The sequence below is a fragment of the Aspergillus sydowii genome (genome assembly GCF_001890705.1).
Source record: "Aspergillus sydowii CBS 593.65 unplaced genomic scaffold ASPSYscaffold_9, whole genome shotgun sequence".
NCBI classification, from domain to species: domain Eukaryota; kingdom Fungi; phylum Ascomycota; class Eurotiomycetes; order Eurotiales; family Aspergillaceae; genus Aspergillus; species Aspergillus sydowii.
Genome location: NW_024467867.1, coordinates 840057 through 866695, shown reverse-complemented (window position 1 = coordinate 866695; position 26639 = coordinate 840057). Strand labels below are relative to the sequence as shown.

Here is a 26639-nt window from a genome sequence, read left to right as displayed (position 1 = left end):
TTGAGGCTTCCATGACGAAAGTTGGAGCAAGGGAAGGAAAACAATGCTCTATGAAGGACCCATATCCGCTATCTGAGGCGGATATTTGAATACGAAAAATTACGAGCCGTTACATATTACCGTGCTGTTATTCGGGCAATAAAGCTATAGGCGGAAAACATTTTGTACAGGCCGATACCGGGCGGCTTCAAGAGGCTGAATAAGCGAGTGTTCCGAGCCGAGCCCAAACCGCATCCAAGCTTTTAAAGTTCCTCTGTCGCCAGCGATATCAATTATCACCGATCGCGCCATGTCCGGGGCTAGAAATTTCTCAGCTGCCCTTCGGCGGGCTCGCCTGCCAAAACCGCGTCTTCTTGGACGGCCTCTCGTCTCTCAGATCGCTCCGGTGCCCGCTGTTCGCAGCTTTTCGCAAGCTCCTACATTACGGGCAACGAAAGAAGTCAAGTACACGAGTGATGCTTACCCTACCCTCAAGAGAAACCCCAACTTCGCCGAAATTACCGCGGAAGATGTTAAATACTTCAAGGAGCTCCTTGGCTCCGAATCAGCTGTGATTGATGGCGTAACGACCGATGCGACGGACGATATTGAGCCCTTCAACGGCGATTGGATGCGCAAATACCGTGGCCACACGAAGCTCGTTCTCAAGCCGCAGTCGAAGGAGGATGTTAGCGAGATCTTGAAGTACTGCAATGGCAAGAAACTAGCTGTTGTTCCTCAGGGTGGAAATACTGGGCTAGTTGGGGGTTCCGTGCCGGTATTCGACGAGATCGTCATCAATACTTCGCGGATGAACAAGATCCGCTCATTCGACGAGGCTTCAGGTGTTCTGGTTGCAGATGCCGGTGTTATCCTTGAGGTGGCGGATCAGTACCTGGCTGAGCGACACCACCTCTTCCCTCTTGACCTTGGTGCCAAAGGCTCGTGCCATATTGGAGGGAACGTCGCTACAAATGCTGGAGGGCTACGCTTGCTCCGCTACGGTAGCCTTCATGGAACCGTGCTTGGAATTGAAGCTGTTTTGCCGGATGGGACAATTATGGACGGCTTGTCGACGCTGCGAAAGAACAACACCGGCTACGATCTAAAACAATTATTTATCGGCTCTGAGGGTACCATCGGCATCATCACTGGTGTCTCGATTATTTGCCCTCCTCGACCAAAGGCCGTCAATGTCGCGTACTTTGGTATTGAGAGCTACGAACAAGTTCAGAAAGCATTTGGCGAGGCCAAGAAGCAGCTATCTGAGATTCTCTCCGCGTTTGAGCTCATGGACGGCCGCACCCAGCAACTCGTCCACTCGAGTACTGGTAATAAGTACCCTCTGGAAGGCGAATACCCGTTTTACTGTTTGGTGGAGACCAGCGGATCCAACGCTGACCACGATATGGAGAAGCTGGAAACGTTCTTGGAGAGCATCATGGGCGAGGGCATCGTCGCTGACGGTGTTTTGGCTCAGGATGAGACTCAATTCCACAGCATCTGGCGCTGGCGCGAGGGCATCACAGAGGCTCTGAGCCACCTTGGCGGCACCTACAAGTACGACGTTTCGATTCCTCTACCCGAGCTCTACCAGTTGGTGGATGACTGCCGGGAACGACTGACAAAGATGGGGTTCGTCGGAGATGATGACTCTTTCCCCGTCCGGGCGGTCGTCGGCTACGGCCACATGGGCGACTCCAACCTGCATCTAAACATTGCTGTCCGACAGTACAACAAGGAGGTTGAGAAGGCGATTGAGCCTTGGGTGTACGAATGGATCCAGAAGCGGAACGGTAGCATCAGTGCCGAGCACGGTCTGGGCGTTGCGAAGAAAGAATTCATCGGCTACAGCCAAAACGACACTAACCTCAAACTTATGAAGCAGCTGAAGGATTTGTATGATCCGGTAAGTGTTTCCCCAGAACGAGATCCCACGATAGACACTAACAATGAGTAGAACGGAATCCTGAATCCGTACAAGTATATTTAAAAGCTACATACCCCTTTGCATATAAAATACAGACTTTTTAGACGTTGAACAATATTCATATCTAGTTTGTAGAAATATTATGCCTGAGGCATCAACTGTTCGTTGATGGTGACTAATCCGTAGACTAGCGCCAGTGGTTGCCATGCACTACGGCCTCTGTTGTTCCTCCGACCCATGGCTCCTCGGCAGCGCCATCCATTGGATGCGATGGACTATTCGGGTCCCCTCAAGTAGTTACGAATTATTGGTTTACTTCGAGTGCCTGTCCCGTTGCTTTTCCACCTCCCAAGGCTGGTTTATTTGACCTGTTCAGCTCAGCGACAGGCTCTTGCTGGGCAGGAATCAGGTAGCTGTGTGGGCCGCCCCTTGTTTTTGCTTTTCAATCTTTTCAGCTTCCTCTCCGCTCCCCACCCCTAAGCTTCGAGTGTGCTTCAAGCTTCAAATTTGGCAGGGATGTCGCGAACAATGGCGGGCGATATGGCGAGCCAGTACCAGATGATGGAGGAGCTGGGAAGTGAGTGAAAAACAAAGATCTTACTGGGCCAATTGGCTTGTCTGACTGTTTATCGCATAGGTGGGAGTTTCGGAACGGTGTACAAAGCAATTGACAAGTCCACGGGAGAAATTGTTGCGATTAAACATGTGAGCTTTGGAATGGCCTCACCTCAATTTTGGACACCCGATTGACGCTTGCATCCTTATCTAGATCGATCTTGAGTCGAGCGAAGATGATATCCAGGAAATTCAGCAAGAGATCTCCGTTCTGGCGACGTGCGCAAGTCCCTACGTTACCCAGTACTACGCAAGCTTCCTTCGAGGGCATAAACTATGGATTGTGATGGAGTACCTGGGTGGCGGTTCATGCCTTGATTTGGTAATAGCTGGCTGTCTACTTTTTGTGGTGTGCTGAATTATGGCTAACTATGGTGTAACACAGCTCAAACCCGGAGTATTCAACGAGGCGCACGTTGCGATCGTCTGCCAACAACTTCTGCAAGGGTTGGACTACTTGCACTGCGAGGGGAAAATCCATCGTGATGTCAAAGCGGCCAACGTTCTTCTTTCTCACACCGGCAAGGTCAAGTTGGGAGATTTCGGAGTTGCGGCACAGCTGACCAACATCAAATCGCAACGCAATACCTTCGTCGGAACTCCATTCTGGATGGCCCCGGAGGTCATTCAACAGGCTGGATATGACTATAAGGCGGATATTTGGTCGTTAGGCATTACAGCCATGGAGATGATCAACGGAGAGCCACCGCATGCCGCCACTCATCCGATGAAGGTTCTATTCCTGATCCCGAAGGAGCCAGCCCCTCGGCTGCAGGGCGATGGATACAGCAATGCTTTCAAAGACTTTATCGCGCAGTGCTTGACAAAGGACCCCGACCGTAGGCCTAGTGCGAAGGAACTTTTGCGGCACAAGTTCATTCGGAATGCCGGCAAGACGGAGGCCTTGCAAGAGCTTATCCACCGCAAGCAGGACTGGGATGGTGGACGAGGTGTGTCACGTAACGTGAAATATTATGCGGAATCTCTGTATGTGTGGCCTTTGCATATTTTAGAGACGCCGACGACTGACTGTTTCCGCTTCCCAGGAATACCATCACGCACATGAAAGACGATGATGACTGGGTTTTCGACACCGTCAAAGCACCCACGATGGTCATTCGTGAAGATTCCGATAACTCGGACAGCGGATCGATTATCCACGATCCCCTATACGACGAGTCTTCCGAAATGATGGAAAATATACGCATCTCTAGTCCGCCACCCCAGCCGAAATACGCAAACAATACCGCCGTGCGCCGCGTTCCAGCACCGGACCGCAGCCCTTCCTTGCGACGCCCGAAGAGGCAGTCCAGCGGTGTCAAACAACCATTAGGAGTGGACTTGACGTTTGGGAACAGCCCTTCCACGGTCCGCCAGTTCCGACGTGTATCTGATAAAGCTCCACCGGCTGAAGATTCATTCTCCTCGTACCAGCTAGCTGGAGATGAGAATTCGAGTCCCAAGTCTATATATTCCGAGAACAACAGCAAAGAGGCACAATTAGGCCGTCGAGCTTACAGCAAAGCGGTAGGCCACGCTTGCCAGGAGGTTTTGGGGACCACAGCGGACCAGGAGAAGCGGGAAGCGATTTCTCGACTTGCGGAGGCTTGGAGTGATCTCGAGATGGCCGACCCTGAGGGCCTATACCACATCCTCAGAGCCACAAATGAGAAACTCTCTAGGTGAGTGCGGCGTCCTTAATTTACCCTTGGACCCCATATGCTAACGGATCTTGGGTCAGCGATCCGAAGCTGTCAGGTCTCGTCCCACAGGCTCCACCGCCCGAATCCCCACAAAGGCCACGCCTGGTTCTTGCGCAGAACAATCCACACCTGAAAAGCCACCGTCGGCGCCAGTCAGCGGTGGTCGAGCCAAACCCGCAGCCACAGCTCGCCAACCTCCCCAGCCAGCCAGTGCCGGGCATGGAGCATATCAAGCAACTCTCTGATGTCCTCTATCAACGGTGGTCCGATGGTCTTCGCAACCGATGGCCCGGGGTATAAAGCATATATTTTGCTTTTTAATGTTTTTTTCTTTTGCTGTATAAAACGGAGACAGGCGTTTAATGATCGGTTTTGCGCTTTCCTGACGTTCGTTTCCCTGCTCGACATAATACCCTCATTCTTCAACATAGCCTTGAGGCCTTCACCGCATTCGTGTCCTTGCGAAAGCAGCGTGTTATCTCGATGTCGTTTGCCTCTGTACTGTTAATTTGCCCCTATCTTGGCACCCCCCCAGAACTGGGTTCTAGGCGGATTTTCGCGATTCCATTCTCCTGAATTTTTTTTCCACTTTGGGCCTGTGATTACCAGCCGCTGTTTCTGAGACAGGGGCATCCTCATTTTCCTTCATTGCGCATTTTGGACTACCATTTATATTGTGAGATACATAGGTGTTGGTGTTTATAGGCACTGCGATTTGATTCTTGTATATTTAGATAGGAGTTACCTCGATTGGAACGATATATAGTTAGCAAGATTATAGCAAAAAATAGTTGATATTCTGGTATTTTATAAGTCCGATGATCGTCAACAATGACATGTTGAAATTGTTGAGCTCGTGGGTCGCAGGGCTATCAACCACGAGTTCCCTTGCTTCACCAGTCAATCCTCATTCCTCAATCCCCACAGAAGCAGAGGGCGTTAATTCACGAAGATAGAAATGGAGAGCCCTTTACCGCCCTTAATATCACCTGCTTCAGCCTGTGCCGATCGGCCCCTGAACTAGCTGAAACGGAAAGGATACGCGTGGCTGCTAATATTAATCAACACTAATTTAACGGCAGTCTGGACTTCGTCGGCGATGCTCTCGTTCTCATCCTGCTCCTGATTCTTCATCTCCTCCATTCTTCTTCATCTCCCTCGTTGTTATCCCTTCCCCTCGTCGTCCTTCGATACGCCCACGCTCTTTTTTTTTTTTTATTACTCGCTCTTTTAGCTCCTGCTGCCCCGCCGCTGTCGGTCCCTCAGGCACCTCATCCTTCATTTCTCCGCTTTCCGCTGCGTTGCTGGAATGTCATGATCGTGGAATTATCGCCTTGTTAAATTCTCATTGTTTTCGCTGCTTCGTGCTGTTCCGCCATGGAAGAGTCGCCGGGAATGGATCGGGCGGAACCCACGCCGGAAGCGTCCCAAACTGTCGTGGCCTCGACCGACTCTGCTACAAATAATGAGTCCCTACCACCGCCTCGGCGAATGCCATCCAAGCGAGCGTCTCTCCCTCCTCGTCCTCACGCCGCTGCCCGGCATACAAAACGCTTGACTTTGAATTTCCCTATCAACGTCCCCCAGGGAGTAACTTCTGACCCGAGTGCAACGTCCTCCCCGTCAGGATCGATGACGCCCGTTACCCGATCGTCTGCGCGACAATCCCCCGCCCACACCATTTCCACACCTCCCTTCGACGGCCAAGATGACGGCACGAGTCTGTTGACAGCGATTGCCTCGCAGGAGCGAAGGGTGCTGGAGCTGCGGGAGGAGCTACACCGGGCGGAAACCGAACTGAATTCGTTGAAGAAGCAATGGACGTCATCGGAGAAGACAAGGAAGCGCACCGAAGTTACTCATCGCGCGGAGGCTATGCAACCTCTCAGATCTCCGGACGCAGTGCCCGGTGCATCTCCGCCAACTGCGCATAGCAGGGAGCGAAGTACCAGCGGCAGCGCGAGTCCTGTGGTCCCGCCCCAAGTCAGACTCAGCCGGGAGCTGGAACGGCGCCAGTCCATGCTCGCAGCCGCAGCTGCGAATGGAACATCTGTGTCGGCGAACGGGAGACGAGTATTTCAAGGATCTCATACGCGAGCTTTGTCACTGCTTTCCCCAACAACGAGTTCTGTGAACAGCAAACAGTCCGGATCTGAAACTGGATCCAGCGAACTGGATGGCGATCGTATCGGCCGTCCTCCACGATCGGCCACCATGCCATCCGTCGATCGCACTCCTCCTGCGCCCACAATGAGCCCGACCCAAGATATGGTTTCGGAGTGGCGGAAGACGATGCCGGTGCCGCCTCCTTCGCGAGACCTACTCATGCGGACTGGAAAGCAGATGGCGTCGGATCTAAGAGAGGGGCTCTGGACGTTCCTGGAAGATATCAGACAAGCAACAGTCGGAGACGAAGGTATCAACGCCACCGAATCACGAACAATGCAACCTTCCCGCAACCGCGATTCGAGCTCGACCTCGCGAAGCAGAGACCGACTATCTGTTCAAACTGGTAAAGCGTTGTCGCGCTCGCCCTCTGGAAGGAAGAGTCCGGGAACAAAAGCAACTGGTAATGGCTCCAAGTCGGCGGACATAGACGCGTCGTTCTGGGGTGAATTCGGCATTGATTCTTCTGGGCAGAAGTCCCCAAACGCTCACAGAACACCTACAACCCCCAGCGGGCCGAACAATCACAAAGCCGGAGATCCCAACAAGCTCGACGTGGACGACACCTGGGATGATTGGGATACACCGCAGCCGAAGAAAACGCACACACCATCTTCGAGCCGATCCACCATCGAGTCGAGACAGGACCAGTCTCCGGTCACACAGACGAGTAGTCCTCGAACCAGCGCTAGGTAGGTCTGGTCTGCGAAGCGTGATTACTCTCGTTTTCTTTCTTGTCAACTTGTATTTTTATGTCGCTAACAGTGTTCTCAGCCTCGACTGGCGCCATGATATTCCCGACCCCAGCATGTCGGACGGTATTCCCTGGCCGGCAATGACGCAGACAGCGCCGTCGAAACTCAGCAACCTAATGGCCGAATGGGAGCGGAGTTTGTCCCCTTCACCGAATCGAAGCCCGCTGGCTTCGCCGCCGCTCGACAAAGATAGCAAGAAGGACTGAGCGCCTCAATTATCACTTCATAATTTCTATTCCACACGACTTCCCTTCTCTCTCCCGTCCCGGACTCAACTGGACTGCTGTATATATGGACACGAATCTGCACGACCTACTGCTTTATATATCTGTTCGGGATCGGACCTGTTATTTTCGAGCATCACAAGAACAAGAATATGTATGGCTTAACGCAGGGTTATGACTCGGGTCGTGAGACCCTTACGAGTGTTTTTTCTTTTTTCTTCTTTATTTCGATTCTGGACCCCGCTTTTCTGGGACGGACTTGGTGTATCTATACGTTCCCCAACTGAAGTATTGATAGCCAACTTAACGAATATGAACCACTTTTATCTCTTATAACCCGCAACTATCACCAAGTCCTTGCTTCAAATAGCACAAACAGTATCGTCACAGCTGCCAAAAGTCATGGCACAGCCTCAGGCTCATTTCCCTCCAGTTCTCAATACGAAGAGCCGCAGGCCCCTCCCCCCACTGAGCAGCCAATTACAGTGGCGAAGCAATGGAGCAAGGCTGATTCCAAGGCCAGCCTTGGCTGTGATAGGCTGAGTTTGTGTTCGAGAGTGGAATACTCGTACCCTGCTCTTTGATGAGGTCCGGTGACCTTCGCAGCAGAGATCCATCCATAAAAACCCCTCCTCCCTCGTCACTCTGGGGACGATGCTGCCCAAATATCTCATTTCCCAGGTTTCTGTTTGTGCCCCATTTACAAGTCGAAGCAGACTGCATACTCACGCGCAAAGGACCGCATTAATTCACCCAAATCCTTACAGGACCTCGAACCGACCGACCTCTCCAACTGAGCTGAACGGAATTGAATTCAGAATGTGTTACAAGATCCACGCAACACACACCCGTTTTCCGCACTGCACTCAGAAGTATACCAGGGACTGTCTCCTGCTTGATCCCGAGCAGGACTATATCCAGTGGTGTGGGCGGGCTGAAGAGCGCGGGAGAATATGCGCGGTTGTGGTCTCCACGTCGATGGGATCGAGCACAAAGAGGAGGGTTAATTGTCCTAGACACCGGGGGGTATCGAGCCTTCAGTTGCCGGGCTTCATAAGGAAGGATTTCGGGACTTGGGGGAAGGGTGTTTGTATCAGAGCTGGTGCTTGATACGGAGGTATGAGGTCTTGCCTATATGTCATCGAAGAAGATGGCTGTGCAGTATTGGACCCTTTACATCTTATCCTTCCCCTCAGTCTCCTGCAGTGTTGCTTTCCATCAGCATCATGTCATTTAGGGATACAATAACCAGCTTTCTCGCCTCTTCCAACGCTACTGGTGCGCATGCGCAACGCCAGACCAACAACAACAGCAACGATGGTTCACCGAAGTCGAAGAATGAGAGCAATTCAGTCACTCGTCGCTAGCACTCCCTGACCATAGGCATTCGTCAAACCATCCACATCCAGGCTCAACATTAGCCATCTCTGTTCAACTACCTACCCTTCGACATGCGCCTGCAGATATACACTGAGATCCTAGTACCTATCGCCACGTTGACAGCACACCTTCTGGAACCAGCAGTTCAGATGAACCTAGGCATCTAGAGGCAATAACCGGATTGCCATATTCCTGCCGGCAGATCTACACCGAAGCAATCGACATCCTCTCACACAGCGAGCATGGATTGGAGCAAAAATGCCCTTGGGTGCTCAGGACAAGATACCAGGTCTTTGCTGCTTCTGGGGTATATCAGGGCGCCGCCGGAATTAGAGGCCTGCTCTGTTCGGTACGAGACTCGTTGGTTGACTACTGGCGGTTCCATACCTATAGGGCAGGGTATCTTATTATGGTAATAATCGGCATGCAGGATATGATTAGTCAATAATGAGGCATCCAGTTTCCCAAGGGGCTTCATGCAGAAATATCGACCACCGTCGAGCCTGTTCAGTGCTCAGCGTATCTGGCAAAATGTATTTGCGAAGCCCTTTGCTTTCATTTCTCGTATTATGCGTAATAGCCCTCGTCCAACGCAGCAATGGGACCGGCATTGGGCGTCCCTACTCGGCTCGAATGGCCGACAGCATCATCCTGCGCGGACAGGCCATTATTGAGCAAGAAGGTGATTCATCGTTGCTGTTGCAGGTTGGGGCTTTCCAGACTGCTCTGCTAGACCTGGTGGAGTCGTCGTCTGGCCATTATATGGAAGAGGACTGGGAGGCCTACATCAGTCGAAGCGCTGACAGCGTTGTTGATGTCGTCAATAATGCAACGAAAGACACTGAGCTCCCCCTTGATCGCCTATCAGTAGGAAAGGGGCTGCTTTACCAGTATGTTTTGCTCGTGGGATTGGGGATTCATTCTCTAATTAAACCTGATGATAGATACGATAAAACAGAAAACAACACCTACAGGGATACCCTCTCTGCACTGCGCGCCTCGATTGACCTACAGCCACGAAACAGCTTCGGTGAGTATTAAGCCACTCTCTCCCAGAGACCAGAGTACGTGCTGAAACTGATACAGGGGGACTCTGGTACTACGTTTACCCAAACTGGAGCTATCTAGACGGAATGTTCTCCCTGCTATCATTCTACCCCTTGTACACCTCGCGGTTCGATATCAACAACACCGTCTCAGTAAACAGGGACCTTTTCCACCAAATAAACCTTCTATGGGAGCATTGCCACAATGAATCAAGCGGCCTTCTGTTCCACGGCTACGACGCAACAAAGACCGCCTCCTGGGCTAACCCCACCACCGGCGCCAGTCCATTTGTCTGGGGTCGTGCCTTGGGCTGGTTCATGATGGGTCTAGTTGATTTTCTGGAGCGTGCGCCTATTGAATTTGACTCTGACTCTGACTCTCGGATGGAACTTACGACATGGCGCGCTCGATTTGTGGACCTCGCCAATGCCGTCGTCCAAGCGGTTGACCCGGCCTCTGGCGCCTGGTGGCAAGTCATGTCGGCCCCTGGACGAAGAGGTAACTACACAGAATCCAGTGCGTCGGCCATGTTCACGTATTCCTTGTACAAGGGGGCGCGAATTGGGCTTTTGGATGATAAAACTACCAACCCCGATCACAAGGGAAATGCCAAATACAATTATACCGGCGTCGCGACTCGAGCCTACCGCTCGCTTCTGGACAGATTTGTCGTGGAGAATACAGACGGCACACTGAGTTATAATGGGACTGTGAGTGTTTGCAGCCTTAACTCCACTGCTAGCTACCAGGTATGTTGAACGGGCACGCAATAGTTTTTGGGTAAAAAGATAAAGGATTAACTGAACATGTTTAGTACTATGTTACGCAACCACTGCTATATGACAGCGTGTTGGGCTCGGCAGCGTTTGTTCGCGCCAGCCTGGAGCACGAATTGCAGTACTGAGCTTTGACAAGGAGGTAGTATGTAAAGGAGTATGGGTTAAGAGAATGCAAAGAAGAGCGTATAGAGCGGATATATATGTGAAAATATCCGTATATTATCGATAAAAAATAGATTATGTTAACTAATAAGTATCTGGGTGATTACTGGCCCTAATTCCCAATAGGGAGGATGAAGTTATACGCATACGCATACGCCACATAGCCTCATATACGATGTCACCTTCCAGCTTATCCGAATACTTATTTAGATACTTTATATGGTATGAGATTACGGATACGCTTGCGATGTTTCGTATAGCGAGTGTTTTCCTAGCTGCTGTTTGTTTGTTTGTTGCAAGCGTACACTGGTGGTCAATTGTCAGATCACAATGAAAACCAAATCATCACAACATTCAATCATAATACACGTCTATCAGCGTGATGATATCAGTGAGGGTGATATCCGCCTCCATCAACGCCCAAGTTGGCATGGTGGGCTGTTCACTGTTTGAATTGCCAGCGAAGCCTAGACATATAAAGAGGCCGTCCATAGCTATTTAAGATGACAAGACTTGCACTTCTGTTCCCAACTTGACTATAGCATCCACAATATCAAAGCCCGATAGACCATGGCCCCATTCCTCCTCGCAGGTTTTCTCGCCTTGACGGGAGCATCCAACGCATTACCCTCGTCCTCGTCGCCATCGCCATCGTCTCTGCCGTCTCCCTCAGCCTCCCCTTCGCCGTCGGGTACTCCCAACCATCGAGAAGGGACATGCACCAACTTCGACCTATCCATCTCTGTATCCGCCAACAACTCCATCTACGATATCGCCCAAGTCAATAACGACATCGATGTAATCGACTTTGTCTGGGATGTCGAGCGCTGGACCGCGCCCGAGAGCCGCATTAAGGCGCCGTACCTTGTCGAGGATAAATTCACTATCAACGCACAGCTCTGTGTGCCCAAGAACTCGGGAAAGATCCTGCAGATAGCATCGCACGGGTTCGGGTTTGAGAAAACGTACTTAGCCCTAATCGCCCCGTCTCTTGCTCCCTTATAGTTATAGTGAACGTGGGAAGAGTAATACTGACCTGACCTGGCCTGACTTGCACTAGGTACTGGGACTGCGAGATCCAGCCATCTAAATACTCCTATGTCGACGCAGCCCTAAAGGCCGGCTACTCGATATTAACATATGACCGCCTGGGCGTCGGCAAATCCTCCAAGCCGGATGGGCACAACGTCGTTCAGGGACCCGTGGAAGTCGAGATCCTGAAGGAGATTACGGTTCTCGCGCGTGAGGGCAAGCTGGCGCAGTTCATTGCCAGCGACGATGAGAAGTTCTTCGTGCCCGATTTCGAGAAAATCGTGCTTGTCGGCCACTCGATGGGCTCGGCTTTCACGATCGGCGCTCTGGCTGAGCATGGGGATATTGCAGACGGGGTTGTAGCAACGGGATTGATTCCACATGGGAAACTTGCAGAGACCGGGGCCCTGGGGCAGAGTGCTTTTGGGCTGGTGTATGCTGCGAGCAATGACCCTGTTCGGTTTGGGGACCGCGGAAGTGGATATCTGGTCCAGGGCTCGCAAACGGATGCGAACAAGCTTTTCTTCAAGAAGGGGTTCTTTGAGCCTGAGTTGCTTGCGTATGGGACTGAGATAAAGCAGACGGGCACGGTGGGTGAGTTTCTGAGTTTTGGCTCGACATTGAGGCCTGCTCCGGGCTATACAGGGCCGATTTTGGTACGTTCTTTGCCCTAGTAGCTTCCCACAAAAGAATATCTCATATCTCAGAACTTGGGGCTAATGTTGTTATTACTGAATAGTTTGCTCTGGCCGAGTTTGACTTTCCGGCCTGTGCTGGGGACTGCACCGGCTCGTATGATTTGGCTGCGATCAAGTCCGAGTCGTTCCCTGGTGCGTCTGACGTGAGTGTGCATATCCAGCCTGGGAGTGGGCATGGTTTGACTATGCATACGAATGCGACTGGTCATTTTGAGGCTATCTTTTCTTACTTGAAGAGACAGGGTTTGTAGGGTGAACGTGCCACTGTTGGGGGTTGATCGGGGGTGACGGTTTGCGATGTATCTCTAACTCTCGATATTCTGTGTAAACTGAAGAATTGGATGTAGAATGTGTATTGTTACATTCATCTGCAATGGCTGTAAGCTAATAACTAAATGTTATATTGAAGCACGCCTACTAGTCCCTATACCAAGGTAGTATCAAAGACGGTTCCCAAAGTAAGAATAACCCCGGTCTAACAAACCCTTTGCAACCACAGTCCGCGCATCCAGATCCTCTTTAGGAAGACCAAGCAAGTCATTGGCAAGTCCATACCTCTGTCCATGGTTTCCATCTCCATTGGGATAGAACACCCGCGAGTACATAGCCAGCGCCAGGCCTGAGCGGTCTCCCTTCTCCAAGAGCTCAAGCCCTCTCGCATATCGCTCAGTCACAGGCTCAGTCGCACGAGTCCAGTCCCCGTCAGTATCGCCAGTAATCCGCTTCCAGCTCTCGTACATGTCACGCTGGCTCACTTCAAAACTGTCAATATAAACCGGATTGTTCCGCCAGTTACTCAACGCAGGCTCCTTGTCGTTCTCATCGTCGGGCAGCTCCTTCAAACTGAGCAGCCTCGCAACCGCGCGCCCACACTGCTCCCAGGTGCTGACATTAATTTTGGTCTCTCCATTATCAAAGAACGTAACCTTCTTCTCCTTAAAGTCAAACCCAAACCACGGCTCCCCGTTCACAAGACTAAACTCGTACCAAAACCCACAGACAAGCGCAATCCACGACGACACCCCGGCGGCTTCAATCTCAGTGCGAACAAGCTTGAATGAGCCTCCTGAAAGCGGGATATCTGCTGCGAACCCTTCATTCAGAACATCCCAGCCGTATGAGTTAGGCATAACGTAGGGGACGCCAGCGCGTGCAGCGGCTTGGATGAACTTCGACTGTGTGTCGTGGGCGGCGGTGACGGACAGCGTGATGATGAGGAATTGCTGGCCCTTTAGGGCTGAGACAAGAGCGTCTTCATCGTCGTAGCTCACACGCACGACCTTGACACCCTCGGGAAGGACGCTGGTGCTGTCGGTCCTGGTCAACGCGGTAACGGTATGTTGCCCGGTCTTGAGCAGTTCCTGAGCAATGGGCTTGCCGACGGACCCACCGGCCTGGAAGTGAGTTTATGTCAATACATATCAGAAAGCAAAATGGAAACAAGGTGGGTATGGGGATGTTTGACATACGCCAACGATAGCCACGCGCTCGATGCGGTTGGTAAAGCCAGATGGCTGGTCCTTGGCGTATTTTTGGGTCATGGTCTCGATACTATTGGGTTGCAAATTGCCAAAGTTGCTTTGAAGAGTTGCTTGATGCTTCTCACTGTAGACTGATTACGTTCATCATAGGGCGAAGGAGACTGATTTTATACTACCAGACTTATCTCCGGCGGCGACTTGTTCATTATTTCCGATGGCTTGGGGATATTCAACAACGACGGGGAGTCGGACATTAAAAAGCCGATGGATCTGGGAAGGACCAGTTTAGCTGAGGCGTTCTGATGATCCAATCGATAATGTCGTGGTGTATCCTGGAGTTCTGAGCAGTAGTGGAGATAGACGGAGTTAACAGCCCTAATTCCCCCCCGCGTGGATGGACTCCGACTAGGACCTCATCTCTTCTGATCAAGAGCGGAGCGGATGTGAAATGGCATGGTAGCTGCTGCTTATGAATCACATATAAAATCGGAATGAAGAATACGCGAAGGTCCGAGCAATAGATATTCCTCTGCGACCGGGCTAACTGGCTTGTCTACAGGTATGAACCCGACGAGGGGTTGTCATAGTGCGGGTATATCATATTGTAATTTGGGCGCTAGATAGTTAGAGAAAGATGGGTGCTGCAGAATCTGAACGATAGAGACCTTCAGTTCTAACGAACTTGTGTTCTCGTCAGGCTCTGCCCTAGTCAGCCATATCTGACAGCCGAAACAAGCCCCAATACGCAGTTCAAGCGCTCATAAAATGGCCCCCAATAAATAGACAAGCTAAGGATTTAGAAGCTTTCAATCTAACAAGAAGGAATGACCTGTGCGTTGCATATGAGTCACTCTATATCTGGTCGTCAAGGCTCATTCATGCACTGCCACCCTCCTAACAGGCTGAAGCCAAAAGTGACAGACATATAGCGGCTCTTCCCTTCGAAGCGCCCTGAATACGACTTCCAATCTCATTATTATATCAACCATAAGTTCAGGAAACTCAAATAGTATCATTTCCACCACCATGGTACGCCACCCCTAACTAATCATACTCTTGCCCTAACACCGCAACAGAGCCAACCCGGTGGTTGCGGGCAAGCCAGCCGAGAAGCAAAGGACATCATGAAATCCCTCCAAAAAGATCCAGGCGGGAGGGGATTCACCCACCTCGCCACCGACGGCGTCCTGCGCTCCTTCGACGGAGACCGGAATGTTGTCGACTATAGGAAGTTGAGTCCCGAGGAAATTGAACTCGTCTCGGAGATATACCCTCCCGCGTATCGCGCACAGATCAAGGAAGAGTTTGCTGGAGTTGATGGGCGCAACGTTACGGATACGCAGCAGTGCCTTCACCCGGACGCGAGCCTTATGCCGCCGAAGAGGGGGCCGGATGGCCAGAACGTGTCGCCTGCTGATAGGACTTAGGATGTTTGCTGATTATTTACTATATGGATAGTCTTTACTAGTTACGATCTCATGTTGGGGAAACCTTGCAGACAGCCAGACTATGCCCATCTCAAATTACGCGCTTCATGAGGTGGTCAGTCGAATGTTTCAAATAGAGCACATTGCAGTGTTAAATCATCTAACGGGCTATACGTATTGGAATAACAGCCAGATTGATTAATTCCCATAAGTCGGACCCTGAATATCCTGTCGCCCTTGAAAATGATCAACGACGTCTTGATGAGATGTGTAGGTTAATGATTTGCTGTCGAGCTACAGACGATAGAGCTCATTTATGGCAAAAAAACAAGGGTGATGAAAGGTTCAATTATTATTGCACTAGATAAAGCCTATTGCTTCAATTCTTCTCTATCCTTTTACTTTCGTCCGTCAGTGTCTAGTATTTCCCCTTAGGGTGTAATGTTGCATAATTACATAATAATTCATAAATGCGTGATAATGCCTGAGTGCACGTGGCAGAGCTGCACTAATGGTCTCAATCGGCAACCGGGAATAAATTCTCTCCGCATCAATTCCGGGGTTCAGATTGCCACGATATCGACTCCCTCTCAACCTTTCCCCCCAGAGTCCTGGTTTCGGTGGAGAACGTATAGCATACCGTGAGCTATACTCGCGCAACGTCTTTTATTCATCCGCTTTCAATCATATACCCCTTAATTTCATCATGAACTTCCCCGGGACGGGCGGCTCCTCTGCCGCAGGCATGACCGGCTTCGGTGGTTTAGGAGGCGGCAACACAGCTGGAATGAACGAGCAGGAGCAGGCTATGGTTAAGATGGTATGTCCCCGTTCAGCCCAGAGCCTTGGATCATTTGTTTCAAGTTGCTAACCAAAGCGCGCTCAGATGCAAAACGCGATGGAATCATGTCCTCTCAAAACAGTCATCTCCGGAACAATGGGTTTCGGTCTCGGTGGTGTTTTCGGTCTGTTCATGGCCAGTGTATGTACCCTTCGCCTTCGCCTTCGCCTTCCACATGCGCTTTAAACTTTGTCTAACCATATGTGCTATTTAGATGTCCTACGACTCCTCATTCACCCCGCAAGGCAAGGCCATCTCCGACCTCCCCTGGCGGCAACAGGTCCGCACCGGCTTCAAGGACATGGGATCGCGCTCGTGGTCGTCAGCCAAGAACTTCGGCATTGTCGGCGCGCTCTACTCCGGAACAGAATGCTGCATCGAGGGTCTCCGCGCGAAGAACGATCTCACGAACAGTGTGTCGGCAGGATGCATCACCGGTGGAATCCTGGGAGCTAAGGCTGGCCCGCAGGCTGCGGCCTTTGGATGCGCGGGTTTTGCGGCGTTCTCTGCGGCCATTGATGCTTACATGCGCATGCCCGAATCTGATGACTGAGTTAAGATTGTCTTACTCTGGTTAATATGGAAAGTGGTGGGGATGTATAATTTTTAAGAATCGCGTATTCTTTGCAAAGGCGTTTGGGATAGATGGGTTGCATATATGCGTGGCGTTTGATGCTTTTGGGCTTTGTGGGTTACGACTCGCTGCTCCCTGTATAATACCTACTGTATAGATTAGACATGGATGATCTATGATTGCAATATACTTCCTAGCGTAGTAGCACCCTAGCAATAGGTGCCTTGTTTCTCTCTAAGCATGTTTGTTAAGGAAGGTGCATGCCACATCACTTCCCTAGAACCCCATGCCATCGATATCCTTCAAAAGGAAAGCGCGATGGGCTGTCCATAGAAACGGTTGTTACTTCCTATTCTGGACCTGGCCTTCGTACGTGGAAGGAAAGTGCGACCACGGCAGCATTCTTTAATTAGAAAGAACCAAATCTACACCATCTTAATTATTAAGAAGCATATTAGACTAATAGTTGAGATAGGCCGAATCTATCTCATTTCAACATCTTCGTCCTGTTCATCGGCCACCTTGGCTGACTCGACACTATCCACCGTTATGCTGGTGTTGGTAACGCGCTTCACAACCAAAGGGAGCAGCACAATGAGAGATCCCGCAGTGATACCCCAGTATGACCCGAACATGGCGGCATACGACGTCCGACGGTAGTCTAGACTAGCAACGATGGCACTCCCCGCCGCACCAAAGACCTTGTAGAAGGCACCGTACATACTCAGGACGAGGGGGTCGTTGGATAGAGTTCCCATTATCCAATAGGCGTAGCATTGCCTGGAATACGTTGCAATCGTATCGTCGTTAGCGGGGAGGTCGCTCTGCGTGCAGAGTAAAAGTAAAAGTAAGAGTAAAAGTACTTACCATGCTCCATCAAGACAGCCGTAGAAGAAGTATAGCACGATGTAAGGCGCTGCTTTGGCCTCCGTGACGTCGAGGACTTTGCTGACTGGGTGGTCTCGGCTGGACTCTCGTAGTGGGAAGACACCGGCGACTAGAACGGCGTTGGTACCGATAAACATAATGGCCCAGCCCTAACATGGCAATATCAGTTATAGAGATCACGGTAGAAACGTGGTGGTGTCCTACCACGAAAGCCCTCGTTCGCCTCTTGAAGTATCTAATATCAAGGAGCAAGCCCAACAAACCCGCGGCGAGCATCTGACCAACATTATACCAGACCGAGTTAAACGACCTCGTACGCACATTAAAGAAATACGCATTGTAGTCATTACTCTGGTAAACAACATACCAGAGTCCAGCAAACGAGTAAGGGAAGAAGAGGAGAATCCACGGCTCAACCTGGACAGCCCTAACCGCGTTCTTCAACTCTGTTCCCAGCGACGCATGACGGGCTACGTAGACCTTTGTCCCGTCATCGCGGATAACCTTGTTAGGGTGGACGAGGCACAGAGCGAGGACCGAGCCGCCGAGCATCAGGACAAATATCGCAATGTATGTGCCGTCGTTGACGCGGCCGGCTGAATTGTTAGACCAGTTCTGCGCTGTAGGGATGATACTGCCTACGACGGCGCCCATGCTCCAGATTGTCCAGAAGAGACTGATATAGCGGCCCTTTTGGTCTTCTTTGGGGCAGGACATTAACATTGCCCCTTCTGCTGTCCTGAGTGCGGAAAATAAATCAGTAAATACCATATCACTTTTTGGAAATATGTATATGTATGTATATATATACCAAAGAAAAGCTGCTGATACTCCACAGGCTGCCCCTGAGAATAGGACGAACCCTTCATTTTCCGTGTGGTTATAGCACCAGAATGAAGCAGAATACAACGCGTATCCCACACCACCAGCAGCCAGAGTTATCCTAGGGCCAAAGTAATTGTACAACGAGCCGGATACCAGGGCCATAACAGCGAAAATGGCGTATAGAATTGTATTTGCCTTGTTGGATAGATCTGCCGTCAGTTGGCCTGCGCCCCCGAGGGAGGCTAGGGCGTTGAACATGCCTGGTGTGGTGTCAGTCGGGTTAGCCCTTGTAGTCTCTTAAGATGGGAAATAGGAGAACGCACCAACTACCAGGAAGCACACCATGGCAATCATAATGACCTGCATAAGAGGTGTTCGATAGGCTGGTACGGAAATAGGGCCTATCTTACGGCCTTTGGTAACGGTGTTTGTCATCGTGTCTGCCATTGTGGTCTGCGCACGCGTCTCTGTCGTTTAGTATAATACCCCGACAGTCTTCTGCTACATCTAGCAGGAAAATATGTTGTCGGTATAAATACCTTCAATCCATGTCCAAACACCGTATAAAATGCGGGGTATGCACTTGGAGATATAACCCACGTCCGCGACCTATCACGTAGGTAATATAGGTGCACGGCCATTGCGATCGACTATTTACTTTGACTTTTTGGGCTACCGGATATGACCGTCTGTCTCCAAGACATCAACTAGGGATGCATGGTGTAACCCTGGTCAGACCGCTGGATGGGTTTTCCCCAGCGCATTCCGGCAGTTCGGAGGGATAGGGGCTCTACTATTCTACTAAAGCGGTAGCCCCTAAACTAGATAATCCAGCATAGAACAGATAATGTCATTATACATGTGTCAGACTAGAGCGCCCCCCGCGCATCCAACAGACAGCGCGAGGCCTTCGGCGTGGACTTGTGATGATCAGCGCCCACATCCGGGTTTGGTTTCACACCGGGAGAACCATGAGACAAACGGACCCTGCTCAACGACTTAAGAGAAGCCAGACGCGAGAAGAGATTGATAAAGAGCGGTTTCAGCGCCGGCACCGAGAGCGCAATTAGGGTTCCTGCAATCTCGGCGTTCTCGACGGCAAGCATGGCATTGTAAGCCCAGGAGCCATCGTCAGACCATTGGCCGACGATGACTAGGTAGAGGCGGGTCGTGGAGATAGCGACGACTAGGACGCCGGGGAGTAGAACGCAGGAGAGCTGGAGCTTCTTGCGCAGGGAGATCCGGAGGCCCTTGATCATGATGGCGGGGATGGTGAACATGACGAAGTCGCAGACGAGAGAGAGCGCGGAGATGACGGAGTAGACGAGGCCCCAGCTAAGGCATCTATAGTCGTTAGAGTCGTCTTGCCATCCGTATGGCCAGAGGCCGGTGACGGGGATGCAGTGGAAGATCAGCAGAAAGAGCTGAGCGAGGTAGCAGGCGCTGAGAAATATGAAGGCGGCGTTGATGGCATGGTAGAGCTTGCTACTGGGGGCCGCCACACGATGATAGAAGGCGAGACCTGAGAACCGGGCAAAGAGAAGAGCGTTGGTGTAGAGAATGTGACAGGCGAAATCCAGCACTTCTGTCCTGCGCACTGTCTCCCTGGGGAGGACATATTGGATGTACTCGAAATGACGGCCGCTGCCCATGTTTATCAAGACAATACACAGCGCAGCAATGGGGATATAAATAATCTATTAGAAAGAGGTGAGACAAGCAGGGAACCAAGTTTATGAGAGTACATACCATCGCCAATACCATCAATAGGTCATCAATTCCAGTGCGCTTCAGCAGGACGACACGAGCAAAGCATCGTAAAACCAACACCACGAAACTCACAACGACCAACACGATAACGCCTATAATAACCTGCTTGTCGTAGGCTTCAGCGAGGTACTCCAGACTGATTCCACTTGGAATCTGGCCAGCAGCGTCAGCCGCCTGAATATCGGCCGGGATAGAGTCCATCCTCCCAAAGTTACACCACGCAGCAGTTAAACAACAGGAAAAAAAAAAAAAAAAGAAAAGAAAGGAAAAGAACCACAAGTCAGAACGAGCGTGTGGATAAGAACCGCAGAATCCCCAGTGGCCTGTGCAAAAGCTCTACTGTGGTGGTGGCATATGGAGTTTCAACCCGAGGGGTTGTAAAACCAGCAGAGGCAAAGACGTCAAACTTTGCTGAACTACGCAAAAGATCCTGACACCGGACGTATTGACCATGTCCGGTTCCATATTCAGTGCACCGGAAGAGGAAAGGCGAAGCAAAGCTGCGGTCTGCGTTCTTTGGGTGAACCAGGACTAAGAGCGAGGTTGCAGGGGACCGTTCTAGAAGCCTGCGCCATTCCAGACAGCGAGACGATCTTCAGGGCTGGACAGATGCAAAGAGGGTCAGGATCTAAATTTGTACCTCAATTACAGTTGGCCGCCCCGAGATGACTTGGACAAACCTGGCTGAACTTGTTAAGAGCACGGATACTCTACATCCTTATATGGGCGTAGCTCGCACTTGGTAAGACTCCTATGCCAACAGCTGAGAAAAGGTGAACTGGATACAGCTGACACGTCCTTCTTTATATTGTAGATAGTGTGGACTTTGATCCTTATCCATCGTTCCACCGTTGTGCTCTACGAAGATAATATGTGTTTTACAACGAGTGCAAGTGAAGTAACAGTTATCCTCAAGATCCAGCCCGAGAATCAGTCTTTTAGATACACATTTTCCACAGTAGCACGACGTCTAGACGGCTCGGTGCAGATCCGTGCACGTTCCACTGGTTCATCGTGGTGGTGATGTCGTGGTGGGTCTCCGAACCTTATCGTGATCGTGTCGATGCCTGAGATGAGATATAATCCACAGTGAACCGAATTTGCCTGGCTTGCCTGGTCTGGTTTAGGAGTGGTTACCTTGTGGCTTTTATTCTGTCGAGAGGAAGCCTTAGGACGAAGCTATAGATTTACAGAATTGGTGGCAATGAAAATACTATTATTAGTCTTATGAGCGTGCATTATATTATATAAAGTAAAAAGTCTATCACAGAGGAACAGGCAAATTGCGAACCAAGTACCCCCTCCACTCAGGCAAACTCCTCTGCCACTTGGTGCCAGTACTCTTCTGCAAATCCTCAATGGCACTAGCCCACTTCACCAGCGCCGCCTCAGAGAACGCAGTATTGAGAATCGCCAGCCCATACGGCATCCCCGACTCCTGACTCGTGCCTGCCGGCACAGTAATCGCAGGGTATCCCGCCTGTGCCGCAATCTGGATACTTTGCGCCACATCGGGAGGGACCAAGAGTCCATCCAGGGCGGTATTGTTACCTAGCTTGAGTGCAGCATCGATGCCCTCCTCGCGTGTTGTGCGATGGCAGAACTCCAAAGCCAGATAATATGTTTCATTCATAACCCCCTTGCTTGCGAGGGAGGCTTCGAGCCCGTCCTGCCCAGACGCGAAGGCTGGGTGGATGGACGGGTATCCGCCTTCGGAGCCGGAGTTGTCCTGGTTGTACCGAACAATGTCTTCGAGGGAGCGGATGTCTGTGTTGTCGAGCTCAGCGAGGTAGGCTTTGATGTTGTTGTAGAAGTCAACCTTGACATAGGAGTACTCGGACTCGTTGGGGAAGCCCCGAGTGGAACCGTAGTCCCAGTTCCAGCCGTCGGGAGAGACGATGGTCTTGTAATGGGGGAGTTCTGTGCCGTTGACGATGGTTGCTCCGGCGTCCTCGAGCAGTTCAACGAGTTCGACCAGCTGCGCGATTTGGTCGCTGTCGCCTAAAGCCCAGAAGGATTCCCAGGGTAGACCAAATCTGGCCCCTTGGAGGGCGGTCCTGTTGGTAAGGAACTGTGTGTAACCACCACTGGGAGTCTTGCCGATCTGTGCGAATGTTGCATTATCACGCGGATCCACGCCATAGATGGCGTCTAGGATGTAGACTGCATCGCGCACTGTCTTGCCGAAGCAACCGACAGTGTCCTGGTTGAGAGACTCGGGGATGACGCCGTCGCGAGAGGTCAGCCCGACAGTAGGCTTGATTCCGACGATGGCGTTGCGCTGCGCAGGGTTGATGACGCTGCCATCAGTTTCGGTTCCCACGGCGAAAGGAACCAGGTTTGCTCCAACGGCGACACCAGGTCCCGAGCTGCTGCCTCCAGGGTTGACAGTGAGGTTGTAAGCGCTACGGCACTGGCCTCCCCGAGCCGAGTAACCCTCGGAGTAGTCGTTGGAGCGCATGCTAGCCCATTCGCTCAGAGCACCTTTGCCCAGAAGCAGAGCACCGGCCCTGCGTAGACGATCAACAACAAAGGAGTCGCGGGGGACCACGGATCCCAAGAGAGCCCAGCTGCCGGCAGTCGTTTCCATGCGGTCTTTGGTTGCAATATTATCTTTGACAATGAAGGGAATCCCATGAAGAGGACCGCGGACTCTGCCGCTGGCACGTTCCTGATCTAGAGACCTAGCAATCTTGTAGGCATCGGGGTTGTGTTGAATGATAGCACTGGGGATGTTATGAGCAACTTCAATACTAGAAAAGGGGTGGCGGGGACATACTTCAAATAAGAGTCTGTCTGGTAGATACGCTCCAAGTAACACTGCAGCAAGTCGACAGTGGTGAGTTTGCCAGCAGAGAGCAACTGCTGGAGGTCATCGATGCTGGCTTCCAACAGCTGGTGCCCCTTGCAAGGGCGCATGGGAAACAGATCCGCACCATTAGCGTCGACAGGAGGGAAGTCATAAGTATAAGGGTCCGTCAGAACCTGCGACATGACCAAGGCATCGATTTCTTGATTGCCGTTACTATTCTCGGTTGCCACGAGGGGAGTGACAGCGGCGAGAAATGCCGTCGCCCCTGCGAGAAACCCCCGTGTCATAATACTGGGTCGCAGAATCGATTTCTTTACCCAATGACAAAACGATTGACTGCCAGAAGTAAAAAGAAGAATGGCTGACGGGGCAAAATCGTGATATCGATGAGTTCAAGCGAGAAATCGTAAAGTGCTGCTGGTTGCACTCCTCTCGATCTCGCAGGGACTCGTCCGATCGTGGGTCCACAGCATCTCAACACAGCCAATCATCGCTAGTCAAGGGGGCCCCTGCAGAGTGAGTGGAAGAGCTGGACGTCCTATTATATCTAGAAAGATGCGTCTTTATCCAAGTTATGCTGGACTGTGTATTTAACGGAGTGTGCATACTAAGAGCTTCGCGCTGTAATGAACGTGTACTATGTCTAGCCGTTAACCAGCGGTGGCATACATTGTATTAGTATATTGTGCATATTATTTATATAACAATATAGAGCTTATACCAATAAACCATTTAGCCACTGATCCCAGGCTTAACAGAGAGCAGACTTCACGGGAGATTCTCCTTGAGTTCATGAATTAGTGGCTGCCGTAGTTAGGGCTAGGATGAACACCGTACATACCGTATATACACCGACAATCCATACCAGGTTTTATTTTTGCTCCTCCACTTCAGAAAAGAGATAACGAAGCTTTGCCAATACTTGACCTTCGACGTGCCGATCAATGCATAGACCAATGTAAAGACTGCATCCCACATTAGTCCCCGATAAGTTGTGGAGTTGATGCAACATGAATCCCAGCCCCCGCATCCCCTCTTCATCAAAGCCGAAGATAAACCCCTCGTCTTATCAATTCGTATGAAGAGGCGTGGGACAGTTGACGCTTGCAGAGGAGGCGTTGATCTTACGACTGTCATCCTCAACTTTCATGATTATTGCATTTGTCGGACTATCCAAATATTACTTTATTGCTTTGGGATATCAGAAAGCTCTTTGCCTGTGCTAGGAAACCCCCCGTCAGACCAAAATACGTGGATATTCTTTGCGAAGGCAAAATGTCAAACGCCGTGAACACAGAATCTGCCCCGCCAGCAAAGACAGATCAACTGGGCCACGTAGAGCCAAAGATAGAAAAGCATGGACATGACGTGGACGAGGCCATGAGGGCCTTTGAGGCCCTTCAAGGAGAAACGATCGAGCTCGATGAAGCGACCAACCGCCGCCTACTGCGTACGGTTGATTGGCACATCATGCCCATAATGTGCTTTGTCTACGGCATGAATTATCTCGACAGTGCGAAGAGACCCATTTCCTGCAGATTCACCACGTCAGAAACCAGTAACTGATCATCGTATAGAAACGGCCTTGTCTTATGCGAGTGTTATGGGCCTTGAAGAGGACTTGAGTCTCCACGGAAACCAGTACCAATGGCTAGGAAGCTTGTTCTATATTGGTTCGGCTGCCTCGATTTGTTTGTTTTCATCGGATGAATGGATGAATGTCGGCTTACACGGTGTATTGCTAGGCTATCTCGCATGGGAGTATCCGACAAGCCGCCTGCTGCAGTGGCTACCATTAGGCAAATACTCAGCCGCCTGCATCGTGATTTGGGGCCTGGTTCTCGCCTGCTTCGCTGCCGTGGTGAACTACCCTGGCGCAGTTGCCATTCGTCTCTTTCTGGGGATATTCGAGGCGGCTGTTACACCGGGTTTTACGCTCTTGACTTCTCAGGTGTGCCCTGTCCCTTTTGTATGTCGAATTCCTGGTGGGTATGAATTTCTAACAATAAGATTGCAACGCCAGTGGTACACAAAATACGAGCAATACAGCCGCGTGAACATCTGGTTCAGTTTCAACGGAGTTGGCCAGATCGTCGGAGGCCTAGTTGCGTACGGAATCGCAGTAGGCAGCGAAAAGAACGGATCGGCCATCGCGCCATGGAAAGTCCTGTTCCTGGTAACCGGTGTACTGACCATGGTCCTTGGCCTGATCTTTCTTGTTATTGTGCCAGATAGCCAGTTAAATGCCTGGTGGTTGAAAAAGGCGGACCGGGCCCTGGCCGTCGCTCGCGTGCGCGTTAACCAACAGGGTATCGGGAACAAGCACTTCAAACTATATCAGGTCAAAGAGGCGCTCCTGGATCCAATGACTTGGGCTTTCTTCCTCTACGCGCTTGTATCGGATATCCCTAATGGCGGCCTGACCAATTTCTTTAGCCAGCTTGTACGCCCTACCTCTGGAGTTATAATTTGCTGTTCGAACGATTGACTAATGTATCTTATTATACGCAGATCCGGAACTTCGGCTTCACCTCCCAGCAAAGCCTCCTATACGGCGTCCCTGGTGGCGCAGTAGAAGTTATTTCGCTCCTGGCCAGCGGCTACGTGGGACACATCACCCGCGAGTGTCTCATGAGCAGTCTCGGCGGCCAGGTTGCAGCGATCGTGGGAATGGTGCTCATCGTTGCACTGCCCTTGTCAGACAATACCGGCCGACTGATTGGATACTACATGACGCAGGCAAATGCTACGGGGTTTGTGGCGCTACTGTCTCTGATTTCGTCAAACGTGGCCGGATACACGAAGAAGACGACTGTTGCGGCGCTATACTTGATTGGATATTGCGCTGGGAATATCGTCGGTAAGATATGACCGGAGTGGACTCCATAGACAAGGAAAGAAATTCATGGATGGCTAGCTAACTTGGACCGACTGAATGAATCTAGGCCCGCAGATATTCCTCCCCAAAGATGCACCGCGCTACGTTCCTGCCGAGATCACGATCATCGTTTGCTGGGCCGTATGCTGCTTGCTTCTTGTGGCTATACGGTTCTGGTATCGTAGGGAGAATAAGCGTAAGGCGGTGCTTCGCGCGGATCCTGGCTATGTGAGGCTGGAGGATCAAGAGTAAGTGATACTATCCTACTTCGTACCTGTGCCTTGCTAATGGCTTCATAGATGGCTCGATTTGACGGACCGGGAGAACCTCGATTTTGTTTACTCACTGTGAAGCGGCTGCATTTATGGTCTTACAATGGTATATATTTAACGATTGAAACTGTTGGGGATCTATGAGTCAAGGATATCGTTTTGTTATACATATTGACAAACGGTAAACAAGCCAAAGACCAGGCTGCCTTGTATCTTCCATTACTCCAGTATATTTTTTGCTGTTCATATATAGAACTGTCATCACATTTTCGCGTTAAGCATATGCCACCAATGCCACCATGGTAGATACTATACTACTACGTACTGCTGCCTTCCCTTTGAGAACGCTACCTGGGTTGTGCTTTCCTTTTAGGGCCGAAACTGGATTCCGCGTCCTGAAC

General features: G+C 51.0%; 13 protein-coding genes across 13 annotated transcripts; 9 read left to right on the top strand and 4 right to left on the bottom strand.

Moving 5' to 3' along the window:
- Positions 1-289: 289 nt before the first annotated feature.
- ASPSYDRAFT_156335 (uncharacterized protein) lies at positions 290-4527 on the top strand (the record flags this gene model as incomplete). The annotated part of the gene is made up of 8 exons (XM_040842548.1): positions 290-1888; positions 2101-2318; positions 2398-2486; positions 2547-2614; positions 2679-2859; positions 2971-3511; positions 3571-4206; positions 4266-4527. The coding sequence occupies 8 exons, from the start codon at positions 290-292 to the stop codon at positions 4525-4527; spliced, it is 3594 nt and encodes a 1197-aa protein (XP_040700429.1).
- A 1077-nt stretch (positions 4528-5604) lies between these two features.
- ASPSYDRAFT_33693 (uncharacterized protein) lies at positions 5605-7354 on the top strand (the record flags this gene model as incomplete). Its single annotated transcript, XM_040845131.1, has 2 exons — positions 5605-7085; positions 7159-7354. 2 exons carry the CDS (start codon positions 5605-5607, stop codon positions 7352-7354), a joined length of 1677 nt encoding a protein of 558 aa, XP_040700428.1.
- Positions 7355-7832: 478 nt separating this feature from the next.
- On the top strand, positions 7833-8800 carry ASPSYDRAFT_1149434 (uncharacterized protein). Its single transcript, XM_040839982.1, has 2 exons — positions 7833-8059; positions 8110-8800. The coding sequence occupies exons 1-2, from the start codon at positions 7956-7958 to the stop codon at positions 8480-8482; spliced, it is 477 nt and encodes a 158-aa protein (XP_040700427.1). The 5' UTR covers positions 7833-7955; the 3' UTR covers positions 8483-8800.
- A 585-nt stretch (positions 8801-9385) lies between these two features.
- ASPSYDRAFT_91875 (uncharacterized protein) lies at positions 9386-10703 on the top strand (the record flags this gene model as incomplete). Its single annotated transcript, XM_040852566.1, has 4 exons — positions 9386-9642; positions 9697-9782; positions 9839-10548; positions 10614-10703. The coding sequence occupies 4 exons, from the start codon at positions 9386-9388 to the stop codon at positions 10701-10703; spliced, it is 1143 nt and encodes a 380-aa protein (XP_040700426.1).
- ASPSYDRAFT_47907 (uncharacterized protein) lies at positions 10612-11162 on the top strand. The gene has a single exon (XM_040847531.1). The coding sequence runs from the start codon at positions 10916-10918 to the stop codon at positions 11072-11074; it is 159 nt and encodes a 52-aa protein (XP_040700425.1). The 5' UTR covers positions 10612-10915; the 3' UTR covers positions 11075-11162.
- Positions 11163-11310: 148 nt separating this feature from the next.
- On the top strand, positions 11311-12721 carry ASPSYDRAFT_156739 (alpha/beta hydrolase; the record flags this gene model as incomplete). Its single annotated transcript, XM_040842586.1, has 3 exons — positions 11311-11705; positions 11801-12428; positions 12512-12721. The coding sequence occupies 3 exons, from the start codon at positions 11311-11313 to the stop codon at positions 12719-12721; spliced, it is 1233 nt and encodes a 410-aa protein (XP_040700424.1).
- A 36-nt stretch (positions 12722-12757) lies between these two features.
- Positions 12758-14479, bottom strand: ASPSYDRAFT_134489 (aromatic alcohol reductase). The gene is made up of 2 exons (XM_040840681.1): positions 13940-14479; positions 12758-13864 (listed from the first exon to the last, which is right to left on the bottom strand). The coding sequence occupies exons 1-2, from the start codon at positions 14009-14011 to the stop codon at positions 12911-12913; spliced, it is 1026 nt and encodes a 341-aa protein (XP_040700423.1). The 5' UTR covers positions 14012-14479; the 3' UTR covers positions 12758-12910.
- Positions 14480-14869: 390 nt separating this feature from the next.
- On the top strand, positions 14870-15748 carry ASPSYDRAFT_47904 (uncharacterized protein). Its single transcript, XM_040847530.1, has 2 exons — positions 14870-14980; positions 15028-15748. Exons 1-2 carry the CDS (start codon positions 14978-14980, stop codon positions 15376-15378), a joined length of 354 nt encoding a protein of 117 aa, XP_040700422.1. The 5' UTR covers positions 14870-14977; the 3' UTR covers positions 15379-15748.
- Positions 15749-16084: 336 nt separating this feature from the next.
- ASPSYDRAFT_156480 (translocation channel protein TIM22) lies at positions 16085-16772 on the top strand (the record flags this gene model as incomplete). Its single annotated transcript, XM_040842556.1, has 3 exons — positions 16085-16198; positions 16265-16360; positions 16434-16772. 3 exons carry the CDS (start codon positions 16085-16087, stop codon positions 16770-16772), a joined length of 549 nt encoding a protein of 182 aa, XP_040700421.1.
- Positions 16773-17247: 475 nt separating this feature from the next.
- On the bottom strand, positions 17248-18953 carry ASPSYDRAFT_91870 (uncharacterized protein; the record flags this gene model as incomplete). Its single annotated transcript, XM_040852565.1, has 6 exons — positions 17248-17275; positions 17325-17573; positions 17661-17830; positions 17886-18420; positions 18493-18766; positions 18830-18953. 6 exons carry the CDS (start codon positions 18951-18953, stop codon positions 17248-17250), a joined length of 1380 nt encoding a protein of 459 aa, XP_040700420.1.
- Positions 18954-19213: 260 nt separating this feature from the next.
- On the bottom strand, positions 19214-20477 carry ASPSYDRAFT_1182199 (uncharacterized protein; the record flags this gene model as incomplete). The annotated part of the gene is made up of 3 exons (XM_040840380.1): positions 19214-19327; positions 19493-20203; positions 20256-20477. The coding sequence occupies 3 exons, from the start codon at positions 20475-20477 to the stop codon at positions 19214-19216; spliced, it is 1047 nt and encodes a 348-aa protein (XP_040700419.1).
- A 1063-nt stretch (positions 20478-21540) lies between these two features.
- Positions 21541-23270, bottom strand: ASPSYDRAFT_59884 (amidase family protein; the record flags this gene model as incomplete). The annotated part of the gene is made up of 2 exons (XM_040849768.1): positions 21541-23002; positions 23056-23270. The coding sequence occupies 2 exons, from the start codon at positions 23268-23270 to the stop codon at positions 21541-21543; spliced, it is 1677 nt and encodes a 558-aa protein (XP_040700418.1).
- Positions 23271-24363: 1093 nt separating this feature from the next.
- ASPSYDRAFT_59883 (allantoate permease family MFS transporter) lies at positions 24364-26317 on the top strand (the record flags this gene model as incomplete). The annotated part of the gene is made up of 7 exons (XM_040849767.1): positions 24364-24601; positions 24666-24761; positions 24834-25039; positions 25112-25531; positions 25600-25948; positions 26034-26214; positions 26266-26317. The coding sequence occupies 7 exons, from the start codon at positions 24364-24366 to the stop codon at positions 26315-26317; spliced, it is 1542 nt and encodes a 513-aa protein (XP_040700417.1).
- Positions 26318-26639: the final 322 nt, after the last annotated feature.